This window comes from Lepidochelys kempii, chromosome 5 (genome assembly GCF_965140285.1).
Source record: "Lepidochelys kempii isolate rLepKem1 chromosome 5, rLepKem1.hap1, whole genome shotgun sequence".
Taxonomy (NCBI): domain Eukaryota; kingdom Metazoa; phylum Chordata; order Testudines; family Cheloniidae; genus Lepidochelys; species Lepidochelys kempii.
Window position 1 is genome coordinate 36,605,639 of NC_136384.1, and position 22,576 is coordinate 36,628,214.

Consider the following 22,576-nt stretch of genomic DNA (forward strand, 5'->3'; position numbering starts at 1 on the left):
AAAATGTGTCCTGGAATGTCTTGCTCAGAATCCTACTGTATGGGCTTTGAGCAGCAAACTTAAAAGCCATCTAACAGTTTGTAGTTTGCAGAAGACTATATACATAATCCACCATATATGAGCATTGTGGTATATTTCCTCATTTTGGAAGCAATTTTTCTGCCACTGATGAGAAATTGCAAGTATATTGATCTAGTAGTTCCCTCATTTCCTGGTCTAAACTGAACCTAATCTAAATTGTGAGAATTCACTAATTAGTCTGCTGGTAAATGGTGGTAGCTTGGTGTTTAGTAAATGGTAGGTACAGGAGAAAGAAGATTCCTAGCTTCAAGTCCTGTGCCAAGTGTAATCAGTGGCTCTCCGTGGTTGACCAAGACCACATATGCCTGTAGTTGAGAAAAGAAACACCCTTTATTGAAAACATATGGCATGGCAGATTCTGCAGCATTGTTCAGTTTTCTGCACAGTTGTCAGGCTTACTAATGCAAACAATTGGCCCCTAAAAGATTCAAGTTCCAGGCCTCTACAGAGTTCTTTCTAAACTGTTTTCTCTGTCACTCAGGTATCTGGATAGTCAGAAGAGGTTCCAATTGACCCTCTGTCCTTGGTCAAGCCACATGAGTATTATTTCTTTCTTAGGTACTCATAAGGGAACCTATCACATTGTCCAGTTTGGGGCTCACAGGTCTGATGACCTACCTATAGAAGAATACCTCAGAACTATATTAGTCTGCCAATCCCCTTCTCTACTCTAGTGGACAGAAACCATTAAGATGGTGGGTGGTTTCCACTTACCAACACACCTCTTTTTTTCCCCATTAAATTTTAGATGTTCTGATGGTCAGTTTCTGACAGAATGGAAGAGAATAAATTTTGTATAGAACATACCTGAGAGCAGTGCATATGTCTAAAGAGCCCCTTTGAAATTCCAAATGTGAAATGGTGCCTGCATTTTGCATGGACACATCAGAAACCTTAGTGTTGGGAGCTGATCTGGAAATGTCCCTACTGGAGATCTCTGCTACTGATACAGTTCATCATAGAATATTTGGTTAGCATGCGTGTAGTCTTAGTTATGAGGCAAACTGTTGTTATAACAATACTTTGAGGATTTATCACTTCAAAATGGGAAAGGGGAAACAGATGTTTAAGTTCTTTCTTTAGATACTTCAAATTTTCATACTAATGTCCACCATTCATTAGTTACCTGGATACCTGGAGGCAGCTGTGCTTAATAGGGTGGTTGGTTTTCTAGAATGGCAAATACATGAAGTTAGTCCAATGGAACGGTCTGTGGAGGGAGAGCATGAGTTGCTATTGTAAAATCAGATTTTTCATATAATGGAGTGAAAATTTGCATGGATTAAGGAGTTTGATGAATTGGTTGCAAAAGGGCCTGGTTGCAGTGGGCTCAGAAGTGGCTTAGAAGTTACTGAGTAGCAGAGACAGGTGGGAAAGAATGAAGCCTGCATACTCTCCTGATAAGCAGCAGGAAAAAGACTTTTCTTCTAGGCTGGTACTGGACTATGGTTCAGGCAAAAGGAAGTAATGCTGTTTCTAAGGTTGGTGTTCTGCTTTGTGCCTGAGCTCTTGGTTTCCAATATGTTGGTTAGGACGTGGAGAATTCTTAAGGATAGGAGTGGGAGTGGGTTTGGCAACTGGGATTTGAGGTGGATGAGGCCAGACATGCCTATTGATTGCTGCAGATCTCCTCTGAGAGACTGATTTGGGGATCGTTGGTGAAGGAAAGAGCAAAAGCTAGACAAAAGGGGAAATAGAAAGCTGCCCTGTTCTGCTGATTGCTTTTTAATTAAAAAAAAATCACAGCACTGTAAATTTATACAGTACTTCAAAAACAGAGTAATTAGATCAGGCTTTTTCACTCTTGTGACAGACAGGTTTGGTAGGGGGAGTCTTGTCGTGGTATTTAAGCCCCAGTACAATAATCTGTCCCATAAAAGGGTTAAATTTGGGATGCTGTTATTTCAAATAGTTCCCAACTGATATCTGGCCATATCTCAAGCATAACTAGCGATTTTGTTGGTAGCTTCAACAGAGATGGGTTCTGAGCTACCCTCCCTTACCTATAGAAATTATTCATCCAGGGCAGGTTTGAGAGACACTGGCAGGGTAGAGAGAAAGGGGAGCTTGCAATGCTGTTTTGTACCTGATCTGTGGCTGAACTCTAGGTACTACTTTGAGTACTGATCCATATTTGTATTCCACTCTGGGTATACATAAGCTCCACGTACCTAAACTGGAGAATTCCTGCAAGCAGTGTCCGTTGGGCTGTGCCTGCACCCCTACTTTTCCTTGCTTTCCACACAGAAGGTATAACGGGCATGGTGGACGGACTGTCTCTCTAGTTTGTGACCAGAGTCTATTGTCTGGAGTTGATCCTTTGTCTACTTTCTATAAATATTCAGTTGTATATATCTATTTTTGTTGTTAGTTTTCTGATCGTTCACTAGTTACTTAATGTTAGCATCCCCACCCCAGGGAACCTTCTCTGTCTCCCGGCATGTGACTTAAATTATGTCCAAAACACCAGGCTTCATAAACTGCACCTCCTGCTCTGGCTCACTTTAGGTCAGCGACAACCATCAGCACTGCCTCTACCTTGGAGAAGCTCATATCTCTGCTGAGCGCAGTATCAGCTGCTCTTTTCCCAGCTGAATGTGGCAGGCATGAGAACTCCAGCTTCGGAAGCACATTGTGGAGCATGCAATGAGGCCTCAGTCAGACTTGTGCCAGGGAAGCCCACTGTACGTTGGCCAGAGTCATTGAGGAGCATGCCACCTAGTACTGTCTGACTCCAGAGCAGAAAGGATCAGAGGAAAAGACCCTTTGTCTGGGCCCTGTCATGAGAATAAAGAGCACTCTCTCTCAGACTTAAGAGTAGATCCCCCTCTTAGACCTTCTGGGAGGAGAGATCCATCCCCATCCCTTTCCAAGTTGTGGCCAAGTGTGCTCAAGCCACAAGAATCTACCACCTCCTCTTCTTTCTCTCCCCTCCCCCCCAAAGCCTTATGGGCAGATCAGAAGGCACATGGGGCAAGGATCCTTTGGTACCAGCCTCTGTACCAACTTCAGCATCAACTGTAGTACCAATTAAAACAAAACACTAGGACTCAAAGTACTGGGAACTGCTGGTACTGTCGAAACCATCAAGTTGGAGACTCGTTTACCAGAAGTACCATCAGAGCCCCATAAGGAACTACCATCGACACCTACTCTGATGGTACAGGCATGGACCGGGTAAGGGGGATGTGACTGAAAAAGTTGGGGACCACTGCTGTACAATGCAATAGGCAGCCTCAGTAGCATCACCTCAAGAGGTGTCCCTGCTTGATATTTGCAGGGCAGCTATGTGTAGTTTCATCCACACATTCATGAGACATAGGCATCATTTAGCACAGCAGTTGTACATGCAGCTATAGTAGCATTCTCGCACCCTCCTCTGAGTACTGTTCGTAGTTACCCACAGTGGAATACTCGCAGGGACCAGCACTTGAAGAAAGGGAAGTTACTTACCTTATTGTAATGATTTCTTCAAGAGGTATGGTCCCTGCTCACTACCCTGTCCCCATCCCTTCCTCTCTGTGTTGAATCATGACGAGATTCGTGGTAGAGAAGAAACTGGATATACAGTCAGTCCACACTATGTGGAGTCACAGGCATCAACCAAACCAACAATTTCTTAATTGCAAGAAACCTTCAGTCTCAGGTTTGTCGATTGCATGTCTACCCATAGTGGAATCCAGACAGGCACCACATATCTCAAAGAAGTGTAGTTACAATAAGGTAACTAACTTGCCTTTTCCACTGCTGTGGGCAATCCAGTACCTCTAACTTTAAATATATTTAGAAGGATGAATAAAGAGATTTTGTGAATTGATGGTGAGTTGCTCCATTTTAAAGCTAATTTTAAATGGTACATAATCCCAGAAAAATGGCAGTTTGCCAGAGTATTACTTTGTGGATACTGTCTCCTTTGAATTATAATCTATATTTAATGTACTTTTTTAACAGGATGATTCATTTAATTTGCATAACAGCAACAATGCTCATCATGAGAGGGACATAAACAGAAACTTTGAAAATGAAATTCCTCAAGAGAATGGAAATGCTTCAGTGATTTCTCAGCAGATCATTCGATCTTCAACTTTCCCTCAGACAGATGTCCTTTCAAGTTCACTTGAGGCAGAGCATAGGTATGTACTTTATATCGATGCCTGTGTTGGCTGTTGAACATCTTTTCCTGAATTCATGGCCCTACCAAATTCACGGTCCATTTTGGTCAGTGTCAGTCATAAGATTTTAAAAATAATAAATTTCATGATTTCATCTATTTAAATATGAAATGTCATGGTGTTGTAACTGTAGAGATTCTGACCCAAAAATGAGTTGTGTGGGGGAGGAGGGAGGTTTAAGGTTATTGTAGGAGGTGGGTTGCAGTACTGTTAGCCTTATTTCTGTGCTGCTGCTGGTGGCAGTGCTGCCTTCAGACAGAGCTGGGCAGCTGGAGAGCGGCGGCTGCTGGCCAGGAGCCCAGCTCTGAAGGCAGAGCCACCGCCAGAAGCAGTACGGGTGACATGGTATGGTATTGCCACGCTTACTTCCTCACTGCTACAGGCTAGGCGCTGCCTTCAGAGCTGGGCTCCCAACCAACAGCCGCCACTCTCCGGCCACCCAGCTTTGAAGGCAGTGCAGAAGTAAGGGTGGCAATACCGCAACTTCCCTAAAATAACTTTGTGATCTCCCTGCAATTCCCTTTTGGGTCAGGACCTCCAATTTGAGAAACGCTGGTCTCCCCTGTGAAATCTGTGTACTATAGGGTAAAAGCACACAAAAGACCAGATTTCACGGTCTGTGACACGTTTTTCATGGCCGTGAATTGGGTAGGGCCCTATTCATGACTGATATAAACTTAAGTAATTTAAATATATGGATAAAACTCATGCCCTGATATTGAGTTCATAGTTAATCGGTTTAAAATACAACTTCTCATGGGGGGTTCTTCTAAAAACCGAATTGTTCGACTTTTTAATGTTTCATCAGAGTCCATAGGACTAGGTTTCATTTGCCTGTACTGGTTCTCTTATGCACTATCAATTTTAAAAGACCACATTTTGGGCTTTTGGAGTTCTTTAGACTGAATTCTACATTAACATTCTCAAGTAGAAGGAATCTTAGTTAACCGTGCCTGCATTCTTTCTAGTAAGGCAGTGACACGCGTTGAACAGTGTTCATCTAAGTATTCTACAGCCTTCCAGATGAAGGTGACTTTTCCAGAAGTGTTTCTTTCTGGGATTGGATTGTAGTGAAGGTGTTCTCTGCGTACGCTATTGGTTTGGTAAACTGAGCTGACAGTCCTGATTCCTTATACTGGTGCCCTGTGAATGGACTCTTCTAGAGTTTTTTTTGGTGGTGGTTGACTTTTGGGAGGACTCTCTTACGTGGCTCTCTTGAGTAAAGTGAACAGAACATGTTTGTCACTATGTATCAAATGGGAGGTAGGGGGAGATCCTTCTCATGGTTTCCCTTCTTCAAGGAACAATTTCTGTATGGCACCTTCTCTAACACACTGATCCCATAAGGTATTAATGGAGTTGGGGCAGGTTAAAGCCTCTGAGTGATACAAGCAGACCCAAAGTGAGTTCATTAGTCCTTGTAGATTTTCTGGAACAGGAAAACTACTCTTCGGTTATCCTGTTATAAAGCTGTATGTTTCACCATCTGGTAATGTTACTAGCTTAAGCATGGAATCTGAGTTTTGGTCTTAACAAATTAGTGGATCCACTATTTTGAGCCCATCAACAGTTATCCCAGATATCTTAAATCTCCTTGCTAATGGCAATAGTTTAATGAACTGCAGGTCCTTATTGCTAACACATTGTCTGTCTGTTTTAAGACAGGCTGTACACCAGCATTCTAACTTTCTGACTGTGGTCCAGCTTCCATCTCTTGGTCTTTTGCTTCCAGTCTGTTTTTCCTTGTTGCCATACTTCTGGAGAGAAGCTGGGAGCTAAATAAACCCTCAGTTCATTTTTAGACTGATAGAGCACTATTGTCAGCCCTAGAAAATAGATCATATGGTTTATTCTATGAGTGATCAGAAACAGGGATGCTGTCTATTATGTGAACATTATGTCCTTGCCTCCTCACTCACGATGGCATGAGTGGTGGTGGTCTCTTTGTGAAAAGTAGATTTTTATGGGTATCTCTTCAGTGGGCCTCCCTAGTTAGCAGTTTATCTCTGCATGTGTAAATCACAGAATATCAGGGTTGGAAGGGACCTCAGGAAGTCATCTAGTCCAACCCCCTGCTCAAAGCAGGACCAATCCCCAACTAAATCATCCCAGCCAGGGCTTTGTGAAGCCTGACTGCAAAAACCTCAAAGGAGATTCCACCGCCTCCCTAGGTAACGCATTCCAGTGCTTCACCAACCTCCTAGTGAAAAAGATTTTCCTAATATCCAACCTAAACCTCCCCCACTGCAACTGGAGACCATTATTCCTTGTTCCGTCATCTGCTACCACTGAGAACAGTCTAGAGCCATCCTCTTTGGAACCACATTTCAGGTAGTTAAAAGCAGCTATCAAATCCCCCCTCTTTCTTCTCTTCTGCAGACTAAACAATCCCAGTTCCCTCAGCCTCTCCTCATAAGTCATGTGTTCCAGTCCCCTAGTCATTTTTGTTGCTCTCCGCTAGACGCTTTCCAATTTTTCCACATCCTTCTTGTCGTGTGGGGCCCAAAACTGGACACAGTACTCCAGATGAGGCCTCACCAATGCTGAATAGAGGGGAACGATCACGTCCCTCGATCTGCTGGCAGTGCACCTACTTATGCAGCCCAAAATGCCATTGGCCTTCTTGGCAACAAGGGCACGCTGTTGAATCATATCCAGCTTCTTGTCCACTGTAACCCCTAGGCCCTTTTCTGCAGAACTGCTGCCTAGCCATTTGGTCCCTAGTCTGTAGCGGTGCGTGGGATTCTTCCGTCCTAAGTGCAGGACTCTGCACTTGTCCTTGCTGAACCTCATCAGATTTCTTTTGGCCCAATCCTCCAATTTGTCTAGGTCCCTCTGTATCCTATCCCTACCCTCCAGTGTATCTACCTCTCCTCCCAGTTTAGTGTCATCTGCAACTTGCAGAGGGTGCAGTCCACGCCATCCTCCAGATCATTAATGAAGATATTGAATAAAACCAGTCCCAGGGCCAACCCTTGGGGCACTCCGCTAGATACCGGCTGCCAACTAGACATGGATCCATTGACCAATCTGGTAGTGACAAGCCTAACTACATAGTTGGCATGTGCAAGTTCCAGGTATTGTGGACACATTTTTGAAGGTCTGTTGAAAGCTTCACCTTTAGCATTTAGACATGTTTGATTAATTTACAAAGTTACAAATATAGGCATTTACTGAAGAATCAGAATAACTCTGAAGGACAAGCTCATGTTTCAACCTGTGTGCATAGGTTAAATAAAATAAAAGCAACAAACTCCCCCTGTGTCAAAAAACAAACATAATGAAGTATGTGTATTTTGCAACTGAGTATTGTTGATTGCTTGCAAATTTTGAAGACACGTTATCTATTTAAGCGATGTTCAAAAAGCAGAATTCTGAATGTTTGATGTAAATGTCAAAATATTCTTTTTTTTAAAAAAAGGTTGTTAAAGGAGATGGGTTGGCAGGAAGACAGTGAAAATGATGAAACCTGTGCTCCACTAACAGAGGATGAGATGAGGGAATTCCAAGTCATTAGTGAACAGGTGATACTTACTAAAAACTACCAAGCATTACATTTTCTATTTGTTTACACTGTGCTTCAAAAAACACAATTGAGGGATTGTCAAAACTGGATTGAGACAGTGAGTGAACTGGGTAGCTCGAGATGACTCCACAACAGGTACATATTATAAATGTATTGTGTTCTGCAGTATGAAGGGAAATTCAGAAATCTGGATGGCTTTACAGGGTTAATGCAGTAGTGTTGTCCCATATTGGCCCCAGGATATTAGAGAGAGAAGGTGGGCGAGATATCTTTTATTGCACAAATTTGTGTTGGTGAGAGAGACATAAGCTTTGTCTCTCTCTGTCCAACAGAAATTGGTCCAATAAGAGATTACTTCACCCACTTTGTGTCTCTTAGAGGGTTTTGGCACTCGACACTATCCTCCCTTCTCCCCCCCCCCCTTTTTTTTTTTTTTAAATCTTTAGAGCCTTGTATCTGCATCTAATCCGCAAAAATGATCTGCAGAAATCTGCAGATTTTCAGGGCTCTAAAATCCTCCCCTCCTGCCTTAAAAGGCTAGGGGAGTGAGCCTTGAAAATTCATAGTGCATGAAATGTCTGTCTATAAAAGATAAGCTTACATCTAGGACTTGCAGTAAAACTATTTAATTTCCTTTCATTGCTACCAGTGATGGAGCTGCACAGATTCCATGGGCTCTCCAATTTCTTCATCTCAATCTGACTAGAGGGGGTTTTCTTACCTACATGCTTTTTTGCAGTTGCATAATTTTCTAAAATCTTGGTTTTCTTTGGCTTCTGGAAACCTTTGTCCAGTAATTTCCAAGGAAAAGGGGTGAAGAAACAATTCTGACCTTGTGACGGTTTTTCTCATTTTTAGTATATGATCCTAATGACAAGAAAAAAATCTATTTCTTTGTGTTGAATCTTACCACATTATACATATGAACTGTCCTATGAGAGGCATAGTTGTTGATGTACAAAAAAGCGATATTGTTTTAGTGTAATTCGTTACTGCTGTCAATTTTCAGCTCACTAAATGTTTGTTTTTACATTTCAGTTACGAAAAAATGGCCTTAGAAAAAATGGCATTCTAAAAAATGGCCTCATCTGTGACTTTAAATTTAGCCCCTGGAAAAACAGCACTTTCAAACCCACTATTGAGAATGAGGATACAGAGACAAGCAGCAGTGACACATCAGATGATGATGATGTGTGAAGAATTCTCTAACAGCTTTAGAAGCTTGTGTGATCTCATGCAGGTTTGGGGGTGAATTGTTCAAGCCCCCCACCCCCAAACTATAATTTATGTAGAAAAATACCCTGTTAGAGGAAGAATGTTTTGGACTTCTCTATGAAGAAAACAAGGAATATTGTGTTGGGCTGTGAACATTACTATAATTACTTTGTAAATCAATGTTGTAGAATGAGGACTTTGGTTGATCCAGCGTCGACTTTCTTCATCACTGCAGCATTTCTCGACTAGCAATGTGACAATGTAACAAATGAGATTTTCTCATTTAATAATAAAAGCAAAAATTGTATAATGTTTTGCAAAGCTTCTGTCTTAAAATGTCCAGGTCTTTAACAAAAAGGGGCAACTTGACAGTGTTTTGCTTGCTGAGTCATTTCTTTCTTACAATGGAAACTCTCAAGTCTACTTTGTACGCAAAAAAAAAAAATATGGGCAATGTAGCATGTTGGCTAAAATGAGCAAAGTGCACTAAAACTTTGTTTTCCTGAATTGAGCTGTTGTACTGTTCCACTTTTTCCAAACATAATTGCTCTTTAGCCCTTAATAGTTCAATTATTGTTACAGCAAAAAGACTATTGCTGCAGTTCCAGATTTATAGAACTGACTTAAAATCAAGAGCTTTATTTGGGTGCTGCAAGGTCCAGGAGTCTGAGTGGATATTAACAAAGATTTTTGTTGGAAAATAAACATTTTGATAAATTATTCACATGCAGAAAAATTGATTATACTGACTGGATCTACATGGAAAATAAACTGGATTTACAGAATATTGTCTCAGTGCATAACATCACAAGTATTGTTTATAAAACCCAATTAGTTTGTTTTATCTTTATCAGGTTGGAAGTATACTGTGACAGCAATGGTTGACTTTTAAGCTTTGAGAAAGTAAAACAAAATTTGATCACCAGTCTTTGCATTTACTGCTAGGTCAGTTTCATCTGTACAATAAGCAGTTTATTTCAGTGGCCTTGTTTAAAATCTTGTTTTATAGTCTCACTAATTCTTAAACCACTGTGGTCTTGTTATATGGTTTATTGGTTACTGGAGATAATTTGGCAGTGCCATTTCTTAAATTATTTGTACAGGTTTATTTGGTTCATTTTCCTTTTTAGATTTTTATATTTTTCCTTCTGAGGTTGTTCCAACAGTATAATTCATAAGCATAAATGCATTTTGATATTTCATATTCTATAATGTAGATCTATATAGATATATTTAGGTTTCCCCTTAAAATATTTCCTATTGTACTAGATCTTGTATAGTGTTATGTTTTATCCAAGATTGACTTTCACAGTGGAAAATTTTTTTTCTAAAGGGCAGATTTTTTTTCATATTTTAGTTTTTGAGGTTGGGAAAAATTTTTACAAGTGAACATAGACTCATTTTGGCAGAGGGTAAAAGAGGAGTTTTAACAAATACCGGTATACTTTTAGTCCATGCATGAAGGCAGGGTTCTATTGAAAATTGAACAAATTTAAGTGTGTGTTCATTTGGGCACAGAATATCTGAAAGGATGTTGTTCTTTTCTTTAATTGTCTGGTTTTGTCCAAGATGCTAATAAGAATGGGAATCTTTTCTTTCTAAAGAGAACTGCCATGTTAATATCAGAATCTGGAATAGTTACAAAATGCACCCTCTCCGTCACTCACTTTTGATAGCTTAATCTGGTTTGTATTGATTTTTCACTTCACAGCACCTTTCATGCTGTCAACTGCAAACGTTTAGGGCACTCCCCCTGTACCCTACCAAGGGCTTAAGGTGTGACCTGGTTAATTTAGGTATCCCCAATCTTTTTTACCTAGGACTCTGGGTGTAAAGCACCTATCCTTAAGAATATAAGAATGGCCATACTGGGTCAGACCAAAGATCCAGCTAGCCCAGCATCCTGTCTTTAGACAGTGGCCAGTACCAGGTGCCCCAGAGGGAATTAACAGGTAATCATCAAGTGATCCATGTCCTGTTGCCCATTCCCAGCTTCTAGCAAACAAAGCTAGGGACACCATCCCTGACCATCCTGGCTAATAGCCATTGATGGAATTTATCTAGTTCTTTTTTTGAATCCCGTTATAGTCTTGGCCTTCACAACGTCCTCTGGCAAGGAGGTCCACAGTTTGACTGCACTGTGAAAAAAAATTTTTTTTTAAACCTGCTGCCTATTAATTTCATTTGGTGGACCCTAGTTCTTGTGTTATGAGAGAGTAAATAACACTTATTTACTTTCTCCACTCCAGTCATGATTTTATAGACCGTTATCATATTCCCCCCCTTAGTCGTCTCTTTTCCAAGCTGAAAAGTCCCAGTTTTACTAATCTCTCCTCATATGGCAGCCATTCCATACCCCTAATCATTTTTGTTGCCCTTTTCTGAACCTTTTCCAATTCCAATATATCTTTTTTTGAAATGGGGCGACCACATCTGCATGTTGATAAATTATTCACATGCAGAAAAATTGATTATACTGACTGGATCTACATGGAAAATAAACTGGATTATAAAAAATATGATATTGCCGCTTTATAAATCCATGGTACGCCCACATGCTTCAGCATAGATCAGTAAAATGAAAGTTGGCAAAAGTCCTGAAGGTGTCATTTGAACTAGTAGGTTTTCTTTTTGACGCTGCTCTGACTTTTCTTTTTTCCAGTCTGTTACAGCTACCATGCAGAGATGAACAGGATGATTTGTGCTGAGTGCTGTAAAATTGAGGAGCGGAGCACAGAGCGAACTGCTTGCTCAGTTCAGAGTTTTATACTGCTCTCCTCTAAATTTATGCAAGGAGGAAAACAAACCTTTCAGGCTTGGTTAAGTTCAAATTTGTTGTCATCCATTCACTGGTTCAGTGCCTTCCTGGGTTGGCCTTAGTAACCTTTTCAGCTCATGAATAATGTATAAGCAATAGGGGGTGTAATTTTTCCTCAACTTGATTGTTATCCTTCTTTTGTGGCAGGAAATTATCCTAACATCTTCGTTTTAGTCTATTTTTCAGAGATTAAACCCCAATGAAGCTAAAGGAAATAATAGGAGTTGAAATTCTGTTTCAAATAATTCCATACGCTCTTAAAGCTTTTTGGTTCTCAAAATAGTCTTTTTAAACTTTATTAATTCTTTGTTTTTTTAAACTCAGTTGATGTAGTTGTCCTCTCATTAATCTTTGAAGAAGTGATTTTTGTTGTTCTGATTGGTATGGACATTGCTTAAGCATTGCCAGATAAATTAATTCCCAGTTAATATAAATATTCTATACTCAAATAGCTTCTTGATTTTATAGTGAACAGTTACAGCAAGTTATTGAACTCCATAATGGTACATAAAACATCTTGCCATTTATGTAGCAAAGATAATGGGGAGCTATTAAATTTCAGTAGCTTTGCATTTAGGTAACATTTGCAAATATACATCTCAAAAGAAGCTTGTCATTTCCAGGCATTTAAGGAATAAACTTTGTATCATTGAGAAGAAATCTGAGTTAGAGGTAACAACATATTCTGTAAGGTATTTTCAAACCAATGTTTTTCTTAGTTGCAAATATAAAGATAGTGTTTATAGAAGAAATTACTCCTAATAATTTTGAAGGCGTTAACTGAGGTTTTTCCTGCAAAGAAGAAAAGGAATAGGTAAAAGGACTCCCCCCGCCCATTTTTTAACATTTTAGTTTAATGGCTTCTGATAACATTTTTTATGCATCCCTCCCTTTTTTCTTTTAACAGAATGACATCCTTACTGTCTTTTAAACTTGGGACTCTTTCTAAAACAAATATTTTGCAAAAAGTTCTCTCAGATTCTATCAAATGAGATTTCGTACCAGACGAGTGTCTTGTTTGATAAAACTCCTTGATGCCTTTTTGCCAAAATGGACCTTGGATGTATCATTTGCAGTATATTACAACTTGCAACTAAAGACTTCTATTGAATATTTTATTCAAAGCACAAATTTCAATAACCAATGCTTACATAAGTTTTCAGCACGTAGTGTAAAGGAAATTCATATAGAAAGATAAAACAAGATAGAAAAGTTATGGAAGCTGCCTTTTCAAGTTTGTGTAAACACTCGTAGGTGAGATTCCAGGGGGCTTGACCATAAATCTTTTTAATTAGCTTGAACAACATCTTAAATAAAATAAGCAACCAAAAATGTTGGGCTTTGCTACTATATCTTCGAAGCATGATGGGACTAATAATTGTAGGTATCTCTTAAAATTCAGTAAAGATGCAGGCAAGTTTGTAATGACCTAACGAGAATAAATTATAACTTTTTGCATCAGTATGGAGGTTTCTCCTGCATTGTTAGGATGAGCTGAGGCACAGAAAGGTTAAGTAACTTGCCCAAAGTTATACATTGGAATTAGTGGCTGACTTCAGTATAGAATCAGCTGTCCTGGCTTCTGGTGTGTACTCCAAAAGCTAAACCACTCTCCCCTCTATAATTCTCTTTAGAAAGACTATTGCAGTAAGTGGTATAGAACTATTGTTATGTACCCAGTCTGGGGGAAATGGTGTTGTCAGAATGGGGATTTTGTCGTCGTAAATGACTGTTGTAAATTAATGACACTTGGAGAAAATTGACAGGGGAATAATGTATATAATATATGAACAACTGAGTGTTTGAAGGGGGGCAGTCCTAGCCTTTACACTGAACCCATGGCAAGATTTCATGTGGGAAGGGAGAACCAGGCCTAAAAGCTTCCCTGCTGTGCACAGCTGAAATGGCATTATCCTTCTCTAGTCTCTACTACACTTGCTGGCTCTGTACAGTTTAGGACTTTTCTAAATATGGTTTTGAACAAACTGATCTATCTGTTCAGAAACTGGTAGAGTTAAATAGGTGCAAGTGTCTAGTTTGATTGCAGTTATACTAGTATAAAGTTGCCAATGCCCTTTGTTTCAGGTTTTTATTCTGTTTTAAAATTTCCTGGGAATTTATACATGTTAATTACAAACATTTAAAAATGGGTGAAAGTCAATGCAAAAGACCCTCCAGTTTTCTGGGAAAATATCAGGGTTAATACTGGGTGACAGGACGACAGAACAAAAGCAAAAAATAGAGAAAAGTAAGTATGGAAAGTAAGTTTAATGCTGTGGATTATTTCAAGAACATTAACAGTATGTACATGTGTGCATGGATATTTCTTCCACTACATTGCTTGCCTTTGACAGCCTCACATATATACTTAAACTAATTTATTCTTCCTATAAACACATCTACCTAGTGAATTGGATTTGATTCAACATTCAGGTGAAAATTTGTAAAACCTGAGAATGTTTTGGTAAAAACTGAAAACAGTGGGCCTTAACCATTGCATATGTGTATAGCTTTGACAGACACACTGGCTGGCCAACAGAAGTATCTGTATACCATGATAACTGCATCCATATTAGGGGATGGCAGTAATTAATCAATTTCGATATAGTTAAATCAATGCAAAAAAATTGTGAAAACTAGTCTGTGTGTCCGTCAAAGAGCAGAAAGGGCAGCAGCTGGACCAGATGCAGAGTAGACAATCCACTCCGCCTAGCCCAACCTTCCCTGTTCTGCTACCTCAGTCTGTGAGAGAGACCCAGTGCAGCCCCAGCCTGAAAAACTCCGGGAACATCTTCTGGAGGCTGGCCAAGGTTCCTGGCAGCAGGTTCAGTGTGTTGAACTGGTGCCAGAGTGTGGACAGGACCAGTTGGTAGAACACCAGCACCCTCCCCAAAAGGGAAAGGGACTGGAGCAGCCCCTTCTGCCTCCGTAACTGGTCAGTCACCTTGCCTCTTGCTCACTCCGTTCTCCAGTGGGGATGGCTTAGTGGCAAAAAGTAAATGCCCAGAGAGCAGTGGTTGTGTGCACCACTGGATGGCACAACGTGGATGGGAGGGAGCCAGCCTGTCTGCAAACATCAGGCCAGAGCTTTTGACCCAGTTGGAGGATGGCTTAGCAAGACAGTACACCAGCTCTCTGTGATCCTGGGCCACAAGAAATACATTGTTGGCATAGGCCTACAGGACCACCTGCCAGTCTGGCTCTCACAGCACCGATCTCGTTATCCTCTTGTAGAGGAGGAGATGGAAGAAGGGCTCTAATGATGGTATTGAGCTGGCAGGAGAGCAGACAGCCCTGATGTACCCCTCATCCAAAGGTAATGGGTTTGGTCAAGGTTCAGTTGAGCTTGACCAGACACTCCACGGTGGCAGTCAGCAGGATCTGAAGTCAAATGCCAATGAGATACCTGTGATCCATCCTGTCAAATACCTGATGGTCTAGGGACAGGAAGGTGAGTGACAGACCATCCCCACATGCAAGATGGAGTAGGTCCTGGACCAGATAGAGGTTGTTGAAGATGGTCTGATCACAGTGGATCACATCCACTAGCAAAAAATGGCTTTCACTACAATCTTGTAGTCCATGCTGAGGTCACGGAGGTCCCCTTTCTCATGCAGCCGGATGAGCGCAGCCCACCTGCATGACAGAGAACACCCTGCTCCCCAAGGACTGGGCCCAGAAGGTGGCGAGGTCCAGGCAGAGGATGTCACAGAATACATTGTAGAACTCCATGGTCAGCTTGTCGATTCCCAGAGCTTTGTTGGGACCTGATGCTGGAAGAGTGACCAGCCCTAGGGCCTCTAGATAGGCTGGAAGCCTCCCCTGCCTGCCACAAGGAAGTCCTCCTCAGCAACTGAGGTGAGTTCCACCTCTGTGCCGACTGCGGAGACGTGACAGAAAGGTGGAAGAGGTGCTCTCTGAGGCCTCCTCCATAAGGAACTCCTGCAAGGGGGTGGTATTGCCCTCTCCACTGTCAGAGCCTCCTTAGCTGCTTCCACCAGCTGGACTTTCTCAAGAGCTGTAGAAGCAGCAGGCACACTGGCAGCCTCCCTAGATCCTTTACAGAAGACCACAGCTGCCTGCTCCAGAGGGAGGTAGTGGACTTGTGCCTTATGCTTACCATGTTTACACCACATTACTAGAACTCAGCCTTCAGTGGTGGTGTGGGTCCATGGAACGAGGGTGATAGGATCAGCACTTGGGGAAACAGAGATGGGGCTACCCTGAGGTGAGCCTGCTCCCGGGCATTGTGACGACTCCCTCCTCTGTGGACCCCATCCTATGGCTATCAGCAGTGGGGCCTTTTGGCTTGGCTGGGTGTGATTGCGGAGGGGCGGGGCTTCCGAGCTCTCAAACAGGGATGTCAGCTGGGGCAGGAGGAACAGGAACTGGGCAGATAGGGTCGCTTGTGATGGCAGGGCCATATGCTCCTGGGTTTCAGGAGTGCCCAGCATCCTTCTTTTGGTGAGCTGAGGGACTGCCTCTCTGGACGTGCCCCAAAGTCTGCCAGAGGAAGCACTGATCCTCCCCCACTGAATAGTGGACCTGATACAGGGAGCCTTGGTTGGGCACCATAGAGGACCAAGCTCCCCCTGCCACACACTGTTGCCAGCAACTGGTTGGTGACTTGCTGGCAGAATGAGTGGAAGTGGTGGAGGGTGGGGTCCTTTACAGCCCAGCATCAGAGGGCTGCTGGCGGAGACTAGTTTCCCTAAGGTAGAGAGGGGAAGCAGCAGGGCAGCATTGGGGAGAAAAGGTGGGATAGAGATAAGGACCTCCCACATGACCAAGGGGGACAAACAAGAGGACCCCCACTGAGATGCCTTTTTCCCCTGCCTCCTGCATGGAGGCCTCCTGGTCAGGGTGAGGAAGGACTCCCAGGTGCTGTTGATGTTAAAAGAGGAGACTGTGGTGGGTGGAAAGGCTGTGGCAGATGGTGATGGGGCAACAGACCCGGCCACCTGTGCATACAGGGTGGTGGTGCTCACCCACACAGCTGATGGCAGGGTGATGGGGAGTCATGGCTGTTGGCGTAGCAGTACAGCCATCATGATGGATGGAGCCTTCCAGCTGGAGCTCTTGCCCTTTTCCTAACCTTGGCTCTTTTTGTTGACAAAGGGGGCTCCTGTGATGGTGGTAAAGGTCTGGCAGCAGAGTCCCCACCTGTGCCTGCTGCTGCCACCCTGGTGGGGCCACTGATGTACTGGCAGCTGTGTTGTGGTGGCAGAGGGGGGAGAAGAAGGTGACAAGGGTTCCCCACTTCACTCCTCCCATCGACAAAGCTGCTGGCACGGAAGCTTCACATGTGGCCAAGTTGGGTTATACCATTGAGGGCAGGTGATGCGAACAGCCACCAGAGGCTGGGATAGAAATGGTAAAGGGGGTGGGTAGGGAAAATAGAGGCTAACAGCCAAAAACTGGAGGGGATAAATAAAATAAAGAAAGGAAGGCAATAGGCAGGAGTGGAAGGGGGAACTGGCTCCTTTGGCTGCCCAGTGGGTTGGGGCAGGGATGAGGGTGAGGGGTACAGTGACTAGGGGATGAAACAGGAGGAGGGTAGAGTCATAACTTATTAACCATTTGCTACTTAACCTTAGTTATATTTGAACGATTTAATATATAATATAATTAAAATATAAATCGATTTGTTATACAGTTTACAAACCAGCAAAATTCGTTTATAAAAATCCAACTAGTTAAAAATATTACAATAAGGTAAAGAATAGAAGCAAAATTCAGAAGAGGTGGATAGATAGGGAGGGAAGTAAGGGGACCCAAGCATTAAATCACATAATTCAGCTACTTCCAGGCAGACATTCCATACCACAGAATTTGTCTTGGGTATTTCTATTCTATTATACAATTCTGTCTATGGAGCCAAGTTTACAATGTCTGTGCTCTAGTCTTCAATTGTTGGTTGAGGTTTGGATTTCCATTTTTGTCGTATTAGTCTTTTAGCAATTCTTAATGCTCTGCTGAGCCACAGTTGTTCAGATTTATTCAGCTTCCAATTAACAGCCATTAGGTTGAAAATTACATGTTTAGCTTGTAACACAAGTTGATCTGATAGGAGCAAATTAACTCTGCAATTAAGTTCTTAAAACGTATGGGTATAGGAGCATTCCCAGAACGTAGGGGTTAAGTTAGCACTTAACTAGATGGTACTCGCACCTGTGTCTTAGCCTGCTCTGAGAACAAACAGTCCCCCGCCCTCCTAACTAGGTAACAATACAGCATATAGGGAAAACTGAGGGATACATAGGCTTCATAAAAATATTACAAAAAAATTCCCACTTAGTCACACTATGCTTTTAATTTCCTTAGGGAACAGGATATGTGATATTTGAGGTTTGTCTGTTGCCATCTAAATGTTCCTATGGGGTGCCATTTCCAACTAAATCCACTTTGATCGTCATTGCTTCTGCCTTATTCCAATTTATCCTGTAGCCAGAGAATTTGCCAAAGTTATCTATTGTTTGTAGGATATTTGGAATAGTTTGATCTGGATTTTTAATGAATAGGAGGATGTTGTCTGCATAAAGATTTTTGTCTCCCCGAGACCTGATTTGATCCCTTGAATACCCTGGTGTTCCCTAATTAGTAATGCAAGAGGGTCTAATGCTAGATTGAAAAGGAGTGGGGAGAGGGGCATCCCCCTCTAGTTCCCCAAAACGGAACAAAGGTGGGGGTTATTGTGTTGTTTGTTAGGACACAAGAATTGGGATTGGAATATAACAGCTTTATCCATGAAATAAAGAAATTTTGCAGCCCAAATTTATCCAGTGTAAGAGACAGATACTGCCAGTTCACTCTGACAAAGGCTTTCTCAAGTAAAGTGATCACATGGGAATTTCTACAGTGTTGATGGAATGCCATAACATTTAATCATCTGAAGTGCATTATCTGAACCATGCCTTTGTTTAATAAATCCCACCTGATTAGGGTGAACCAAATCACTTTTTCAAGCCCCTTAGCCAATATGTGTGAAAGTATTTTTATATCAGTATTTATTAAAGAAATGAGTCTATAGCTGTTACTTTTGCACATCCTCACCTGATTCAAGTACTATAGTAATTAGGCTCTCTCTCATACTAGGATGTAATGTACCTTTCTTTAAGGCATCTTTGTAAATGGATAACAGCCGAGAGGCCAGAACTTCTTTCAGACTTTGATACAATTCTATTGGTAGGCCATTGTGTGTGTGTGCGCGTGTGTTGCCCAGACCCATCTTCTCCCTAGACTTAATTAGTTCCTCCTATTGCCAGCGAGAGGCCAACCTGGTCTGCTGCTCTTTTGAGATTTGTGGGATAAGAGTTTAAACAAAATTTTTCAGTTCTTTTGGGTCAAGTGCTGAATCGTTATTGTAAAGAGAATTTCAAAAATTGATCATGGATCTCTTTTTGGTTAATAATCTACTCACATTCCGATTTGCATGGTATCATTTGGGGCCTTTGATACACTTTTAGTGTATCACTTTTAGTCTGTATGCAAGAAGTTTCCCTGCTCTCTCTCTCTCTCTCTCTCTCAACTCTCAATATGTTTGAGTCTAAAAAGAGCAAATTCAGCTTGCACTGAAGGCAGTCTATTGACTTCCAAGTGAAGACTGATTGATTTTTTTAAAGATTTTTCTTGTGAAGGGTAGCTTGCATATTCTGAATCAATAGCTTTAAGTTGTTTGGTTAATTCCAGAGCCAAGCTTGGCTAGCTGCCTTCCAACCTGCTGAGTAGGAAGTGATCTGCCACCTAATAATAAATGTTTTTAGTGGATCAGGATATTTCTTTTGTCATTTGTTTTGAAGAAAAACCAAATTTCTTTTGCGACATTCTGAAAATTTTTCTTTCAAAAGAGTTCAGTCTCCATCTTTTACAAGTCCAATTTGTTTTTGGAGGGGGAAATTGTAGTATCCCTGGCTCATGATCAGAGATCACGATAGTCTGGATTTCATTATTAAGCACGGAGTCAATCAGATTAGAATCAACCATCATAGTGGGAGATTTTAATGAGGTGTTGGCCCCTTTTTTAGACAAATCAGGGCAGCTCCAGCATACACAATCACATGCCAGAAACATTACAAAAGATTATATAGAAGAATTGGGGCTAAAAGATGTATGGCATTTGAAGAACCCTACAATGAAGGATTTTACTTTTTTTCTCTCTATATTTGCTCCTCTTTCCCACCACAAGGTTCACCCTGCCAACCCCCAGCCCTTACTTATCCCCAACATCTGCTTCTATGCTCCTGCTCTCATTCTGCAGAGCATCTCTGGCAGAATTCCCATACAAGCTGACTTCCTCCATTGTAAATTTCTTCTCTCTTCCTCCACTTCTGTCCCCATTCTATCTAAATTCCACTTCTCCAACTTAACTGAATCCCACACCTGCAATCCCAGCTACCTTTTCACTACCTTTGACTCACTCCTCAAACCCTCCCTTCCTCCTTCCTCAGCTTCTCTTCATGGGATCTCACTGATTTCTTCCAAGAGAAAGTTTACAAAATGTGACCTCCCTCCTCCCCTTGCTTTACTTCCATTTCTCTCTCACAGCTCTCCTCCTCCTCTAACCCCTCCACTTTCCCCAGTGATCCCATCTCCTGATCTCCCTTGCACCCATTCTCATCCCCTCGCTTACTCTTCACCTTAACTTCTAACTCTCCTCTGGCTCTCTCCCGTCACAATACAAACATGCTTTAGTATCTCCCATCTTAAAAACAAACACAAACCACCCTTGACCCCATTTGTGTCTCCAACTATTGCCCCTTCTCCCTTCTTTCTTTCACCTCTAAGCTCATTTAACATGCTGTCTGCCATCATTGTCCGGAGTTCCTCTCCTCCAATTCCATTTTAGACCATCTCCAGTCTATCTCCTGCCCCTTGCACTCAACTGGAACTGCTCTCACCAAAATCTCCAGTGACCTCTTCCTTGCCAAATGTCAACCCATACTCCAGTCTTAACCCTCATTGATTTGTCGTCAGCCCCGACCATACTCCTCTTCTTGAAAAGCCCTTGGCATCGAGAACTGTCATCTCCTAGTTCTCCTCCTACCTCTTCAGTCATTACTTCAGTGTGTCCTTTGGAGGATCCTCTTTATCCACCTTACAACTTTCTGTGCAGGTTCCACAAGGCTAAGTCCATGGTCCCCTTCTCTTCTCCCTCTACTCCTTATTTCTGGGCAAACTCATCCACAAACACAAATTCAGCTATCATCTCTATGCTGATGACTCACAGGTCTATCTGCTTTTGTCAAAAATTAAAACCTCTCTCTCTGACATGTCTTCATGGATGTCTAGCCATCAGCTCAAGCTCAACATGGCTAAAACAGAGCTCTTAATCTGTCCCCCTCCCCCAAGCCTTAACCCCTATCTCATTTCTTGATCAGTGTGGCCACCATCTGTCCTGTCGTTCAGATTCATAACCTGGGCTTCATCTTCATCTCAGACCTCTATCACAATTACAGGATGACCTCTGCCTTAGCCCCCTTTGCAATCCCTCTTGAAGGTACCCCTTAGATGACAGCTTTTGCTTCCTTCACCTCTCAAGGGTGGTATCCAACGGTTCAACTATTGTTAGGCTGGAACTCTGGGTTGCAGCCCCCTGTTTTCCAACCATGTTGACGTGGCACAAATATATTTGGCACCTGCAAGAAACTTTCCTCCAGGAGCCTGTGACCAGAGCTAATCAAAGTGACTCAGAACAGCTTATTCAAAAACAAGTGTATTGTTTAGTCACGCAAAGGCCCACAACAATCAGAGAAAAGCTTAAAACAACAAATGGCCTATGTGCCTGGGTCTTGGGCCAGTCTTGCTGCCCAGGCCCATCCCACAGAGTCTGCATCTCAGTCTGTCTGCTGTCTGTCAACAGCCCTGACGACTAAACCTCCCTATCTCTCCAGAGAGAGAGAGAGAGTTTTTAATTGTTCCATGTCCTTTTGATCTTAGGCTCTCAGTCTTGGCAACCCAGCTGTGTAATTTTGGCTGGCACCTGGAAATATTTTCCCAGTTAATGGCCCTCAACATATTATTTATTTATTTTTTTTACTCCAAAGATGTCTTAGCCCTGGCTGTTGTAGCTTGTTTCATTTCCTGCTTGTTCTTCCTAACAACCTCTTTTGATTCAACTCCATGTAGTCAGATGGAATAACAGGAAGCAGGTAAACTGAGGTACACAGCATTAATAAAAATGATACAGATATCTCTGTTGTTCTTCACAAGCTTTCTCTAGGTCATCGCCTCCCAGCTATGCCTAACAGACCCTACCAGCAGGGCCTCCGTCAGGGGGAAGGGGCAGGGATGTTAAAGCGCTGCTGCGGCAACGCTTTTCTGTGGGCTGGGTATGGGCTGGTGTGGGTTCTTACCGGTACGCAGAACTGGCCCCCTACCAGCTCGCTTTCACCCCTGGCTGCTTCCCTTCACTTTCAAGACTCTTCATGGCCTATCCATACCCTACTTATCTCTCACTCGCTATCGAAATGTTAACTCCCGTCTGCAATTGGTCCGTGATATCAGCCTTCACCACCCACTCGTTACATTTTCAAACAAGCACCTTCATGCTTTCTCCCATGCTGCTCTCACACTTGGGAAGAGTTTTCTGTAAACATCTGCAAAACTGCAGCCTTTTCCTCCTGCTAATCGCTTCTTAAAACTCTCCTTTGCCTTGATGCCTTGGCCCATACATTCTCAGTGTTACCTGGTACTCCCCCATTAGTCCACCTTTACTCATCTGTTGTCTCTAGTCTTCTGCTTAGATTGTAAGGTCTTTGTGGCAGG

General features: G+C 42.3%; 1 protein-coding gene across 4 annotated transcripts in view; it reads left to right on the forward strand.

Annotated features, from left to right (window-relative positions):
- GPBP1 (GC-rich promoter binding protein 1) overlaps nt 1-9,779 on the forward strand; it is a 60,557-nt gene extending 50,778 nt beyond the window's left edge. For all 4 annotated transcript variants that reach the window (XM_073343972.2, XM_073343973.2, XM_073343975.1 and 1 more), the window contains 3 exons: nt 4,033-4,214; nt 7,675-7,777; nt 8,818-9,779. In XM_073343972.2, the coding sequence (XP_073200073.1) occupies nt 4,033-4,214; nt 7,675-7,777; nt 8,818-8,976 (444 nt within the window). In that variant the 3' untranslated portion in view covers nt 8,977-9,779. The remainder of the gene's footprint in view (nt 1-4,032; nt 4,215-7,674; nt 7,778-8,817) is intronic.
- The last annotated feature ends 12,797 nt before the right edge of the window (nt 9,780-22,576 follow it).